Source organism: Mobula hypostoma, chromosome 1 (assembly GCF_963921235.1).
Source record: "Mobula hypostoma chromosome 1, sMobHyp1.1, whole genome shotgun sequence".
NCBI classification, from domain to species: Eukaryota; Metazoa; Chordata; class Chondrichthyes; order Myliobatiformes; family Myliobatidae; genus Mobula; species Mobula hypostoma.
In genome coordinates, this window is record NC_086097.1 from 17,452,554 (window position 1) to 17,468,395 (window position 15,842).

The 15,842-nt window shown below is 40.7% G+C and overlaps 1 protein-coding gene across 3 annotated transcripts in view; it reads left to right on the plus strand.

Moving 5' to 3' along the window:
- Positions 1-2,452: 2,452 nt before the first annotated feature.
- The window catches only part of LOC134344379 (latent-transforming growth factor beta-binding protein 2-like), a 510,939-nt gene continuing 497,549 nt past the window's right edge, over positions 2,453-15,842 (plus strand). For all 3 annotated transcript variants that reach the window (XM_063044071.1, XM_063044078.1, XM_063044088.1), the window contains exon 1: positions 2,453-3,672. In XM_063044071.1, coding sequence (XP_062900141.1) covers positions 2,903-3,672 — 770 coding nt within the window. In that variant the 5' untranslated portion in view covers positions 2,453-2,902. The remainder of the gene's footprint in view (positions 3,673-15,842) is intronic.

Here is a 15,842-nt window from a genome sequence, read left to right on the forward strand (position 1 = left end):
AATTATCTGACCACCCTTCATGCAGATAAAACACAACAAATTATCAATCAGGACCAACTACTCTTGACTCAGTCTAAATATAGAGTTCATCCCGTATGAATTTTGCAACTTTTACAATTGGGGTGATATAAACTTTTTTTTTGCTTTAAGTGTACACTAAGGCAAGCTAATCATTAACTAAATTTAACCTTAGTAAAGGTTTATCTTCTATATGTATATTCCTTATCACTTTTGCTAAGGAGTATCTGTTGTAAAATAACTTTCCAGCTTTAATGGAAAACAGTGCCATGTGGAAGTATAATTATGAAAATGGCCTTCGTTGATTTGCCCTCTGACATTTCCATCCTGTTAGGAAGTAGCTGCCCTTTATTTACCTCCTGCCCAATCTACTCTCAAAGGCAGGATGGACATCAGGGCGCATTGTCTGGGGGGAGTTGTGAGTTTCACCTGTTTCCTATGGAGGTTATTCTGTTATTAATACTTTTCCAATAGTATAATCTCTAACCTTCTCAGAACAATCTGTAACTAGTCCACACTAATTCCTCAGCGTGTATTATTTAGTCGTAATATTGTAGTACTTACTGTAGCTTTGAGCATTTTGAAACTTTACTCAACCATCACTTCTTTCACACGACACAAAGCATTTTGCAACATAAGAAATATTATAACTTGCCAAGGGGCACCGAGGTACATGGCAAATTGCCTTTCCTTTGATTTTTGTTTTTTCTCTTTGATTAGTTTTTGCACATCTCTAGCCCAGAGTCATATAGCTGATGTGGAACTACAAGGCAATCTATGCCAGAGAGTTAAAGCGATTGTTTTGATTCTCCACAACAACATTGTGCTATTGTTGAACTCTGGAGGCCCTTTTATATATTTCCTAACTGTGTTCTAATGAGAAATTTCAAACGTGTATCTTATGAAACTGTACATGGTGCTCAATTACGAGTTAACAAAAGGAAGGGTAAATGCGAAATTTAAAGACGTGTTAGATCATATGTATTTTAATTAGGGGTCTAGTCAGAAATCCATTTCGAGTATGGTTAAGAGACAAAGTAGTCCCAGTAATAATGTACCGAGTCCAGTTCCTTTAATGACCGCCCCAGGACGTTTTACCACTCTAGGCATGATATTAATAGAAATCGCTTCTTTGTTTACGCATTAAACCATCTCAAAAAGGAAGGGATCGAAAATGACTTATAAATGTTGGGGATGACATTTGAATTTTGAGATGACGGGAGCATTTAATGCTTCAATGTTTAATTTACTCTCCTAATATTTAATTAGTATTAGCACGTTAAGAGTTTGAGATATCTTGCTGTAGCTCTGGAGACTGTGTTAGAGCCCAGCTATGAGACCTGAACCCAACGCGCCCAACCTTTAGGGACGGATTAACTGTTGTTAAATAGGCTTTTAATTTTATACCAAGCAAATCTTGGGGAATCAGGAAGGAACGACAGATCAGGGCTCGTATTCAAAATCATTTGGAGTTCCAGGAGAGGATGATATCGTGGAAGTTCTGTTTGAGTAGGGAAGAGTTAAAAGTATTGTCTTGGAATAGTTATGGAGGGAACACGTATCCGCACCTTTTAGTCACAGGTGCTAAATAATCTTAGGGACTGAGAGAAAAATGACGATCAATATGTCTTTTACTGGATCACGCTTGTTCTGAGAAGGGGGTAAACTGTGCCCAATTCGGAGTGCATAGATTTCAATCTCGTAGCCCGCACTGCTCGGGTTGCTTTGAACTTTCAGACGAGTTTGCCTGATTTGTGGCGGCATCTGTTTAAGGCTGCAAAATCGACCATCTGGGTAAATGAGGAGGCAATGGTGGGAGGGGGGAGGGCAGGGAAAGTGAAGTGATTGTCAGTTTGTGATCTTGAAGGATTCGGCATTAGGGAAAGCCCCATCCGGACACTAATCAAAGCCAAAAATAAATCATTTTTCTTTAAATGGACGCATTCAACGCCGTATATCTTATTGAGATAAATATTTTTAAATATAATTATAACTTTGCAAATCATTATTTTAATTTTAATTTAAAGCGTAAGCGCTAACTGATGTCGATGCCTGAACAACACAAGGCGATCTGACAGTTGTGGTTCCTTAATTGCAACCACTTCCTAAAGTACCTCAGGAAACGAGCAACGAGCCTCGCTGCCGGATCAGTCATCTCTCACCGGGAAGTCACCCCTCTATTAGAGCTCACCCCTCTATATATTATGTAACATATTCTGTTTTAAAGGGTAGCGCGAATTGTTTGATGACAAATATATGGCATTTAAGACCGTCATTATAAGAACCAAGCGGGGTAAACGCACTAACAGTGATACTTGGGTCCGCGACTAAATTCTTGCTTTAACGCGTTCGCTGATCTTCCCCGAATGTTGTTGATCTTCCGCTCCGTCTCCTGTCAGCAAACGGCGGGGTGTTGCATGCGCATATTTTTTTAAGTCTTTATTTCTCTCTCGATACTAAATTAGGTTCTGTCCTTACGTCAGAGTTCATTGAGAGTGGGCGAGAGCGTCCTCTGTACGTAATGCCTGGTTCAGAAGGAATCCGAATGGGAAGCCAGAGTTACTTCAAAACTCCAGGGCAGAAGCTGTTTTTTTAAACCACAGTTACTGACTAGGAGTCTGACAGTCACCCACATGCACCAGAACCTAACAGAGTCGGCAAACTTCTAAACGTGGATGCGGAGCGACTTGAGAAATTCAAGTATTTCAAGTACTTAGAAGCCATTTAATTTTATTTTGCAAGAAATACGTCCACACTTCAGTTTTGCAGAAAGGCTTTTTTTTGCGTTTTACGCAAAACCTTGTGAGGATTATATTGCAGGACTACATACCAGGATTAAGTGAATTTTTCAACAAGAAGAACGCGAAATCATTCGGCGTGTGACATGGAGCGCAGTTGGTTCGAGATTTGCATCCCCGTTTTGATAGTGCTGGGGCTTTCTGCTGCGCCGAATGAGTCTCGAGAGAATTTTCGCGGGAAGTCAACACAGTCCTGGGGACTCCAAACGGGACATGGGATCTCCAACCTGACAGCGAATAGTGCAAGACTACCTGGCCACAGAAGAAGACTGAGGGGCCAGAGAAGTCCGGAGACAAATCCCGTTTTGTTTCGGATGCCATCCGATGCTAACATGCCTGTTTTACTTCGGGCAGCGCGCCCAGTATCAGATTTCGGTGGAGAAGCTAACTCCCGAGAAAGCGGCACTCATCGTTCCCGGGTAAATGGACAGGTTGCAGCAGGGACTGGACGCGTAGTTCCCAATCCGCTAAATTATAACCCCGTTACATTACGGAGAATCAGTTCGGCCTCACCCAGGACGAGTCGTCCTATTACATCCCGGATTAGCGCGGTGTCGTCCCGGGAGAGAAGTCGGACACACCTCGGGAGAGCAGAGGGTGGTAGGCATACATCGGCATGGACACACAATGTCGGCTTCTCCGAAAGACGAAGTGCTTTTATTTCTGACGCTGGCGGTAGTCCGGTTTCATTACAGGAGAAGAGACCCGCTTCCACCCCAGTTTCACCTGTCCGGACCAGATATCTAGCTTCAGATGCTCCAAGGGCACGGCTGACGGCCGCGGTTTCTCAGTTGAGGAGCAGGCAGATTGCCAGACAGAACCAAGGGAGACGCACACCGACCAGGAGGTTGATAGGGTGAGAGTCTGAATAAAATACGACATCACTTTACATTAAAAACTTTAATCATTGCATTGCACTCTAATGCAGGTCTATGCGCTCTACTTTTATAATTAAAAAAACACATTATGCGGTAAATAAAAAGTATGGGCCACTAGGTTATATTTCGAGTTTTAATTTTTTTTTGCAATATTTCACGGGGCATGATGATAAGACTAGAACGGCGCTTTTTCTCCCGAAATTGTTTTTGGTTTGAACTTCTAAAGGGAGAAAATGTACTGCAATATATAAAATCCACCCTCATTCTCCAGTAACCAGTCTCAATTTAATGTTTACATTGAATTTCTGTACCTTCCCGCGCTGTCTAATCAAGTTAATTCGTCGTAAGATCCCACTTGCATTGAGCATGCTAGCTTGAACTCGCAGGTGGCGCAACAGTATCGTACAGAAAATCTCTCCACGTGTATTTCTTTACATTTCGTCTTAACTGTGTGTAAACATTTCCAAAGACCCCAGGTCCCCGATTTCCAATGTGCCGAGTCCGTCTGCTAATAAAAAAAAGAGGCGAATAAATCCTCCAGTGGATACCCACAGCAAAATCATCCTCAGAATCAGAATCAAAATCAAGTTTAATATTACCGGCATATGTCGTGACATTTCTTAACTTTGCGGCATCAGTAAAATACAATACATGACAATATAGGAAAAACTGTGAAATACAGTAAGTATATATATAATAGTTAAATGCAATAAATAATGCAAAAAAAACAGAAATGAAAAAAAAGTGAGGTAATGTTCGTGGTTTCAATGTCCATTCAGAAATCGGATGGCAGAGGGAGAGAGGCTGTTTCTGAATCGCTGAGGGTGTGCCTTCAGGCTTCTGTACCTCATTCCCGATGCTAACAGTGAGAAGAGAGCATGCCCTGGGTAGTGGGGGTCATTAATGGTGGACGCCGCCTTTCTGGGGTACCACCCCTTCAAGATGACTTGGGTACGACGAGGCTAGTGCCCATGCTGGAGCTGACTAAATTTACATCTCTACAGCTTACTACGATCTTTTCTCGCTCTTTTCAAGTTGTTTAGAGTTTATTTTGCCCACTCCTTTCGCATCAGTTGGCGAAATCAAACTCTATTGTGCGGCAATCGATGGGTTAAAATTGTACAATGCAAGTAAAAAGCGATTGGCATTTTTAGTTTAGATTACAAATGCACACCAGATCCCCCGAAGCACTGCACACTCATATAAGGGTAGCCCAATACAACCTGCGTATGATTGTTCACTGGTCATAAATAGCTTGTTTCGCTGGTAAATCTTGTGCTTAGACATTGAACCGATCTTGTGTCAGTGTGGGCAAACATGCCATTTGCACGGTGAGAGAAATGCACTGGTGAAAGACCTCACTGGTGTAATTAGGTATTGAACATGGTACCAAAGGGGGTGGTTCTTTTGGACAGAGTTGGGAAGAAGTTCATACTTTTCTGTAAAGTGGCATTAACAAGCTAACAATATCCCGTCTCGTGCTGTTATGCTCTGTTGGCTCCAGGGTTGACGAGGGACCCCGCTTTAATAAGTGATGCCAGAATGAAATCACAAACCTCGCTTTAATGACTTCATGCTCTTAAAAAAAACGACGGCGCCAACAAGCTAACTTGCGAGGGAGGGGGTGGGGTCGAAGGAATATTTCTATCGTTTCTGCAGAAAGAAAAATAGCCGCCTTTTCCTTTTCTGTAGCCAATGGCAATTTTCGAAACACCGAGGATAAATCCTCTTCTTAACAATGACTTCTTATCGGTGGCAACGGCAAGTCTCCACAGCTGGTCCCAGTGTAATAAATCCCAGATCAGCAAATGGGGATCCAGCTAATGCAGATCTCTGAAAAAAAATAATTCCGTTGCATTTCTTCACTTGGACGTTTGAGTTGCTTGTGCTGATGTGTATGAATGGTTTCGCAGTGTGACACTTTGTAATTACATCTTTAACCTTCCTGAATTCTTGAGATCAAGCAAGAAGGGAAGAGCAGTTCAATCCCAGGGAGATCACTTAAATTCGTAGTGTCTTGTTTCAAATAATCCTTGTTGCTTTAGGTAAATAGAAAAATGTGTTTTTTTCTCTCTAGGAGCACGCTACAATACGCATCAACACAAACACACACACACACACACACACACACACACACACCATATATACACCACTAGGAGTAGCGGATTTCGAGTCTGCCAATGTTAGGCAAGTGCCAACTATGCGATTTTATGAGTATGATCGCGAACTCATTGAAATGATTAGAATAGTGTTTTACTTTATTTCAAATGAGTTAGACAGAAACAAGAAGGGTTACTGTGAAAATAATTAAAGTGGACTGGTTGGATCCAGTTGAATGATAAACATTCATTCTCTACAATTTTTATTCCATTTTCCATCTAGTAAAGTGGAAGGCAACTTATATTGTATATGCTGCATATTCATATATCATGTTCTGTTTTAAAGCAATTATTTTATATTGGAGGTGGAAAAAGGTAACATTTCAAAAAATAGAATGAATCCAAAGCAGTAAACAACATAATTTTTGCAGTTTTGTAAGAATATTTTGAAATTGTTCTAAAAGAATAATGCACGGGGACCTTGACAATATAATGAATAATTTGGCAGATTCTGTCCGAGACAGTTTACTCAAATCTTCCTGTGTTTACCCTATTGAAAACATATAAGATAACTGTTCTTTCTTTTAATTTGGAGATGTTGAATGCAATAATGATGTACGGATATAGAATAAAGGGAGAAAAAGAACAGATAACAAAAAATAAGAGCATATGACCCTTCACGCTTGCTCCACTGTGCAAGATCATGACTGATATTCTATCAGAATGTCGTTCCCTTAATATGCAAAAATAAATGGTTCTTTATTTTCAGTGATTATTTCTTTACAGCCTTCTGGGATAGAGAATTACATCCAGATTCACTGCTATCTGTGTGAAAAAAAAATTCTCATCTCAGTCCTAGATGGCCTAGTCCTTAATCCGAATCAGCACCCATTGATTTTAGACTCTTTGGCAAGGGGGAACAACCTCCTTACACCCAGTCTTTTGAGTTTTTTATCAGAATTTTCATTCTTCTTAAACTCTAGAAAAATCATCTCTCCTCAGATAGCAGACTTACCATCCCTGGAATTAATGTGGCATTCATGGCAAGTAGAGATCTTTTCTTAAAAATAAGACAGCAATAAATATAATACTGTAGATAAGATTCACATAGGGCCTAAGTAATTGCAGTAGGACAGATTTACTCATGTACCCAAGCCCTTTCACAATAATGACAAACATAGCATTCACGTTCCTAATCAATAGTAGGCTCTGCATATTGACTTTCAGATACTTGGAATTATGGACACCCAGGATCCTTTGAATGCTCATAATACTAACCTTGTTCACTATAATAAAATATGCATTACAGCTTTGTGCACCAAAGTGGATATACTTTTAAGAAATCCATATATGTACAGAGGAGATTTACATGGATGTTGCCAGGATTCAAGGGACTAACTTTTGAAGTGAAGTTGAGTGGGTTGGGACTTTTTCCCTTGGAGTGTAGGAGATTGAGGGTTGATTTTACAGAGCTGTATAACATTGTGAGTGTTGGAGATAGGGTGAATGTGCACAGTCTTTTCCCTAGTGTTGGCGAATCAAGAACTAGAGGGCATAGGTGTCATGGTCTGGTCCGTGAGCTCTGCATACCGGTTCATGGTCCAGTCCGTCGATTCCTTTTTCCGAGTTTTCCTGTTTTCCCTTGTTCCATTGGGTGCCTTAGTTGAGGCATCTGATTCTTGTTTTGGGTTGGCACATTAATACCTCTCAAACCAAAGATTCCCTGCTGGACTGTTCCCTTCCCTTCTGCTTCCTTCTGAACCTCCGCCTGCAACCTCGTCAGTATCCCCATCAAGTTCAACTGCTGGAGTGAGACCGGAGCCTTGCCACACCAAGAGAAGGAACTATCTATCATTGAGTTTGGAACTGTCTCTTTGTGTCCCTATGCTTAGTGTCCGTGTTCTGTGTACGAGTCCTGGCCCTACGTCCTGTGCTCCCCAAGGAGGGGTCCCAGCTCTGTGTTCTGTGTTCCTGTGGTCAAGTCCAAGGCTCTGTGTTCCTGTATTCCAAGACCAAGTCCAGGCGCCGTGTTCCAGCCCTGGCCAAGTCTGAGCTTCGTGTCCTTTCCCAGCGAGTCCAAGCCACATCCTAGAACCTCATTCAGTCCAAGCCACGTCCTAGAACCTCGTCCAGTCCAAGCCACATCCTAGAACCTCTTCCTGTCCAAGTCAAGGCTTTGTGTTCGCTTCCTGTCCATAAGCCTCATCCTGTGCAGGAGTTCCACGTCCAGTCCTGTAGCCTAGCCACATCCAGACCTGTAGCCATGTCTTGTTCTTGCCTAGATCCGGGGTCCGAGCCTGAATCAAGACCCAGGTTCCGGGTCCCTGTCCAGTCTCTGGTTCAGAGTCCTAGCCTAGGCTCCTAGTTCCAAGTTCCTTGTCCTGGTCCTGCTTTCCTTGTCCAGGTCCTAGCCCAGGCCCTGAATCCTAGTCTCGTCCAGTGGCTGTGTCAATGTCCAGTGTCGTTTCTTCCTTCCTCACCTTGCTATCTCGATAAACCTAGTCCTGTTCTTAGTATTTAAGTGTCTGTGTCTTGCATTTGGGTTCGCCATCAACGCCCACCTTATGACAATAGGTTTAAGATGAGAGAGGAGAGATTTAATAGCAAACTGACAGGCAGCTTTTTCACCAAGAGGGTGGTCAGTATATGAAATGAGCTGCCAGAGAAGTGATGAGGCAGGTGCATTCAAAAGGTACTTGGACAGGTACTTACAGGTAGATAGGAAAGCTTCAGCAGGATATGGTCCCAACCCAGACAGATGGGAATCTCAGTCAGCATGGATCAGTTGGACTGAAGGACTGTTTCCATGGTGTGTGACACTATGACACTATGACCATTGTCTTTGCTCACTCAGCTTGCCAATGGACCCTTTAAACTTTTTAAACCATTCCCAAATAGAACGCACAACACATATAAAATATTTGAATGATTGCATTACTGTAATAATAACAAACTTAAGTACAGGTTGAGTACACCTTATCTGAAATGTTTGGGGCTGGAAGTGTTTAGGATTTTGGAATAGATAATGAGATAGCTTGGGATTGCCATCATTTCTGACTTTGAATTTACAGTATGCGCTACCAGTAAGCAGTCTTTGTCTTACACTTGTTCATCACACATATGTACTTAACAGTAAAAATGATTACATTAATATATTGAAAATATAATATGTGTAGGGTAACAAAAGCAGTAACAGCAACATCAGAACACCTGAATCAGCTGTTGAACAACACAAACAGCAACAGGCTTTCAGTCTCCACCTACGTTGCTGTGTTTTGATTAAAAGGTATTTGTATTTTACTTTTTTTTAGGTTTTATGTAAAGTATAAAATCAATCTGCATTGTAGGCTTGTTCTGGTGTTAGATTTGCATCGGTGATGATCTTTGAAAACTTATCAGTGAATTTCTCTGCCATTTTATGATCAGTAGACTCTTTATCTCTAAATTTTTTTAAAGCTTTAAAAAAGTAATGCTGTGCCTTTTCTTAAATTTCTGTAACCAACCTGCTGAATATTCACGATTACATTCAATTTTCAGTTTGTCCTAATAGATCTTTGCTTGTTTCATGATCAGCATACCGTTAAGCAATAGATCTTCACTCCGATGTTGACGAATCAGCTCTTACAATACACAATTGAGATCTTCATTCTTCATGCAGTGTTTTTCTATTTTTCATTAACTTCTGTTTATTACATATGTGAGGTCACTTATTAGAACTTTTTGTGGTGCACAGAGAAATTTCCATTTGTGACATCATGTCAGCGTTCAAAATAAACTTCTGATTGAAGAAATTTCGAATAAGAGGTTAGGGGTTCTTGTACTCAACATGTACAAGTTCATAAGATTCAAAGAACTGATGCATTTACATTTTTCATGTTTACATAACTCACAGAACTACACTGCCATATTTACTAAAGTCACAACCCAGTCTCTTAAATTTAAACAACTTCCCCCAACAGAAAATTCGCCTATCAGCTTCTTTTTAACTACGCTGTTAAACTGTGGAACTCAGTAGCTAAAACTATAAGGGATGCAGACCCAGTTGATGCCATTAAAGGCTAGCTCAAAACCTATTTATTTAACCTTGCTTTTAACTAACATTGTTCTGTCTTTTATTTTTTGTTTGTACTTTATGCCATTGTAAAGCATTTTGAAGTACATTTGTATGAAAAGTGCTCTATAAATAAGTTATTGTTATTATTATTGTTAAAAGAAAAGATATTCTAAAATTGACAGGCAAAGAGGATGGAAATAAAACCAGGTATTCACTTTCTGAGAATGTAAACTGCTTTCACAGGAGAACACAATAGAAATCGTAACACAATCAAAATGACAATCCTTTCATGTTTTACAAGAGACAAATGAGCCACTTAGCTTATTTTTATTGTCCATGTTTCAGAGTCTATGATTTGCTGGCAGGATCAGCATTTATTGCCTTTCTCCATTCACACATGAGCCACTTCTTGAACCACAGCATTCCTTCTAGTGAAGATACTCCTACAGTGCTGTTGGGTAGGAAGTTCCATGATAAGACCTAGGGTTGAAGGAGAAGTAGTGACATATTTCCAGATCAGAATGTTGAGCAACTCTCCGAGGGGCAGCATGATAGTGTTAGCAGGTAGTGTAAGGCCATTACAGTTCCAGCAACCTGGATTCAGTTCTGCCTTTATCTGCAAAGAGTTTGTACATTCTCCCCCATGGTCACTTGGGTTTCCTCTGTGTGCTCCAATTTCCTCCAATGTTCCATAGACATATGGGTTAGTAGGTTACATACATCAAAGTTGCTGGTGAACGCAGCAGGCCAGGCAGCATCTCTAGGAAGAGGCGCAGTCGACGTTTCAGGCCGAGACCCTTCGTCAGGACTCAGTTAGTCCTGACGAAGGGTCTCGGCCTGAAACGTCGACTGCGCCTCTTCCTAGAGATGCTGCCTGGCCTGCTGCGTTCACCAGCAACTTTGATGTATGTTGCTTGAATTTCCAGCATCTGCGGAATTCCTGTTGTTTGGGTTAGTAGGTTAATTGGTCACATGAGTGTAATTAGGTGGCATGCTTGCATTGGGCCAGAAAGGCATCTCTAAATTAAAGAAAACCAGGAGGGAACCTGCAAATAGTGGTACACTAATGCACTTGTAGTCCTTGTCCTTCTTGCTGGTTGAGTCTGTGGGTTTGGGAGGTTCTGTCTGAGTAACCTGGATGAGTAACTGCAGTGCATTTTGTAGATGCTTCCTCACACTTTTGTAGATGGTACTGCAACTATTTTCTTCCATTGGTAGAGTGATTGAATGTCTATGGTTACTAATAGGAAGCTTTTTCCTGAAAGCTGTCTAGTTCTTTGAGAGGTCTTAGAGCTGCCTTCATCCAGATAGATAGGGTATACAGTCATATTTCTATCTTATGTCTTATTAAGAGTGGAAAGTCTATGGGGTATCTGAGGGTAAACTACTATCTGTCTCTGACCTGCTCTTGCATCCACTGTATTGATGAAGCTAATTCATTTGTGTTTGCCATTAATAGTGATGTTGAAGGAAATACTAACGGTAATGTGGGGTAAAATATCATTTTCTGTCCATGTGAAAAAATAATTTTTGATATTGTGGCAACATTCATGCCTGTGGCTCATACCGCTAAGGTTAAGTAAATTCCAACCAGCCCCAGCAATGGAGATTGGAATCCTTAGAGCTTGCTATCATTACAATGTTTAGATCCAGTGAGTGTGGACTTGTTCATTGTATAGATTGCGGGAGTCCATAACTTCTGATCTTCAAGTTGTTATATGAAAACCCATAACCATAAGAAAAATGTTGCCTCATTCACAGAAAATAAAATGGCTTGGTCATATATTTGGAAGAATCAGAATAGATATGTTGAAAATAGGTGGCAAAGGAAAAATTGAGCAGGGGAACTAAAAATAATGTTTTTTGCTTTTCACTGTTGTGCATAGAATTCCTCACACTTTAGTTGTTTCTTTTTGCAGGCATCCTGCCTATTCGCTTTAAATAAGTAGGTGTCTATTTAAATTTGTTAATTATTGTCTAATACCTGCCTTGAATCCCAGCATGGATCACCTCAAGTAGTTTGTTCGCCAGATTACTGGATATTTCTTGTAGCATTCTGGGTGCTTCTGGTACTGGTTGGTGCTGCTAGCTTCAGGGAAGCAGAACTAGTACTAATCACAACAGTGACAGGAAGTTATCCTGAAAGGAGCAGCATGCGCCTCACCATGGTAGTACTGTAATTCAAATGATGCTGTATCTCAGCATTCCCACTGATCTGCAGGAGAGCATAATATTCTTACGCTTCTCGTTCATCTTTGATGCCTCTTCTGGATAAATGATTTTTAATAAATGAAAGAGCCAGCCTGTCTTCACTTTGCTTAATTTAACCTATTTGGTCCAGTCTTCAAGAGAGGCAGTTAGGGGGAAGGGGGCCAGAATAGGAAGACTCAGGGACCTAATTGAAGATTGCAGTCTTTCAACAAAGACCAGCAACAAGAATGTAGATGAAGATTTCTTGAACTTCTTCCAGGTGAGGTTTCGGCATTTTGGGCTAGGCTGTAGGCTTGAGGTGGCGCAACTGTTAGGATGGGAAGTGGGTTAGGTAGATGCAGGACAATTGGCTATTGTATGGCCAAACATAAAGAAGGCAAGCCACAGTAGTCAGTAAGTTAGATGAGGCCACCCTCAGGGTGGAGGAGCAACACCCTATATTCCATCTGGGTACCCTCCAACCTGATGGCATGGATATCGACTGTAGCTTCCTGTAAATTAATTTCCTTTCCTTTATTCCCAACTGTGACCTTTTTGCTTCTTCTCACCTACGTATTACTTACCCTGGGTCCTCTCCTCCTTCCCTTTGTCCTATGGTTCACTCTTCTCTCCTCTGAGATTCTTACTTCTCCAGCCCTTGACCTTTCCCATCCATGTAGCTTCGCCTATCACCTTCCAGCTAGCCTCTCCTCCCACCCCCCCCACACCTTTTTATTCTGGAATCTTCCTCTTTCCTTCTCAGTACTAAAGAAGGGTCTTGGACCAAAACATTCATTATCCATTCATTCCATAAATGCTGCCTGACTTGCTGGTTCCTCCAGCATTTTGTGTGGGTTGGTTTGGATTTTCAGCATCTGCAGACTTTCTCTTATTTAAGCGCTCTCATTGTTAGATGGGTGAACAGTACTTTGAACTTTGAACAGCTAGCAGCAGGAGACTGGGGAGTAGAGAAGATGAGTACATTTCTGGGAATCAAGAGAAGGAAGAGACAATGGTTTAACAGGAAAGAAGGTGAGAAATGAGGCAGGTACTAAGAGGGATGAGGAGCAAGAGAGTGGGGAGACTGAGGAAGCAGATAGGGGAAAAGGGTTAAAAATAGGTCGACTGAGGGAACATCTGAGAAAAAGTGTGTGTGCTAGATCATGTATCTGAGCTCATTTTAGGGGATGATCATGGCTTGTGTGTACTTTGTGTACTGTGTACTGTGTGTGTGTGTGTGTGTGTGTGTGTGTGTGTGTGTAACCTATGCAGCAAAGCCTTGTCTCCAATTATCTTGCATCTCTCTAATATCAGACCAAGTCCTTGCTTTTTCAGGGCAGCATGGTAGCTGATGTGCAATAGCTCTTTTACATTAGACAATTAGACCATAAGATATAGAAGCAGAATTAGATCCATTTGGCCCATCAAGACTGCTCCACCATTCCATCATGGCTGTTTTATTTTCCCTCTCAGCCCCCATTCTCCTGCCTTCTCCCCATAACTCATAAAACAAAGACCATTTTTCAGTGAAACAAAAGTATTCTGAATCTTGAGAGACTGTATAAGAGGAATAATAAATCTTTATTTTGCTGTGTTTTCCATTAGCTTTCAAATAAAAATGACTAGATACACAACCAAGATCTTAGCTATTCATTGTTTTAATGAAAAATTTCTCTCAATCTCAGCTACAGTTGAGTGTATAAAGGGAAAACAGGAGGATAAATACAGGACCCTGGTGAAGCACTTTGTCAAATGGTGCAAGCTGAATCATCTGCAGCTCAACATCAGTAAGACAAAAGAGATGGTAATGGACTTTAGGAAGATCAAAACTATACTGCTCCCTGTTACTATTGATGGTGAGGACCTACAAGAACCTAGAGGTGCATCACTTGAGATTTGAGTGGAGCACCAACAGAGAGGCTGTGTACAAGAAGGGCCAGAATTGTCTCTACTTCTTGAGGAGACTGAGATCTTTTGGAGTTTGCAGGCCTCTCCTTCACATGTTCTGCCAGTCTGTTGTCACCAGTACAGTCTTCTATGCAGTGGTGTGCTGGGGCAATAGCATCAACATGGGTGATGCCAGCAGGCTCAATAAATTGACTAGAAAGGCTGGCTCTGTATAAGAGTCAAACTGGACATACTTGGAGGCTGTGGTAGAACAAAGGACCCTCTGCAAAATCTTGGCAATTCTGGACAATATTTCCCACTCTCTGCATGCCACCTTGTCTGAGTAGAGGAGCACTTTTAGTAATAGACTAAGATAACTGCACTATTCCAAAGAGTGCTATATGAAATAATTTTCACCCTTAGCATTTAGGCTCTATAATGAGTCAACTTAAAGCCGAGGAAGTGATGACCCCTCTCCTGTTAGACTGTTATTAATCTTTGCTTACCAGAGCTCTGTTTAAGCTCTTTTCAGCTCTGTATATTTTTTAACTCTCTATATCCCTGTTATCATGGACACCTTGTGCAATACTACCTCACTTCTTATCTGGACGGTGTGAATGTGCAGCTATTACCGTATAATATTACAGTAATTCTTGCACTACCATCTTATTAGTGTGAACTTGGAAATCTTGTAAATCTTCTAATCTTTGATTTGTAAATCTTGTATATCTCATTTTGAAGGTAACTTATTTTTCATTTTTTTTACTACTCTTCTAATATGTGTATTGTTGTGCACTTGTAATGCTACTGTGATCAATAAAGTATCTACCTATCTATGCAGTTCATCCCTGGCCTTAGGTATGGAAATACCATGATCCATGCTGTATATCTTATTTAAAGTTCAGAGGTTTAGATTCCTAATTTTGAGTATTTAACCTCCATTTCTTGATTCTAAATTTGATAAACTATAAAACTCTAGATCAACTTGAACCTACTGCAGCCTTTGGAATTAGGCCTAGGGCAAGACAATGGACTGTGGACAGCAACCAATATAAACTGTAGGACAGACAAGGGTGCCAAATCCTACACACTCCTAAAATGTGGTCACTGATGATGTGACTGCTCTTACCGTACTACACTTGGCTTTCCTCACACTGATTTTTTTTTGGTGAATAAGTTATTTTTATTTTATTTGATGTTTAATGTTCATTATTCAGTAGAAACATGGAAATTATTCTATAATTTACTGTGCTGGAGAACAAGCCATCTACGGAAAAGGAATGGGGTGGGAGTGGGTGCTTGAAGGCTTGAAGACAAGGAATCAACAGTCGTGTTTGTTTTTCTTTCAGTGTACTGGTTCAAAAAACACTTCTCAAAACAAATGAAGACATTTCATGACTCAGTAGTAAAACAGATGTTGGTTTTACTTGATTTTTTCATCTGAATCTAATGCTTGACCTTTATAGTGTATTTAAAAAATAGTTATTACATGCATCTGCCTGAAGCAGATGATGTTTGAAATCTATAAAAGTAGTTCAACACAAGCATATATTCTACATGAATGTGGAATTCTGCAGAATATATATTAGAAACAGAGCTTTCACACACAAAATGCTGGAGGAACTCAGCAGGTCAGGCGGCATCTGTAGAAAGGAATAAAATCAGTCAGCATTTGAGCCAAGACCCTTCATCAGGACTCAAAGTCAGACTTTGTTGACAATTTATGTTCCACTTATGCCTCACCTATTCTTTCTCCATTTAATCTATTAGAATAATATCTTATTTCTTCTTCACATGCTTGTCGAGTTTTCTTTCACTGTACCACATGTTCTCCTACCACTCCCAGGATAAAGTACTGTATATCTTTGTTGTTTGATTATTTTAGTGGTGGCTTCTGGTTTTGATCTTCTCCACCAGT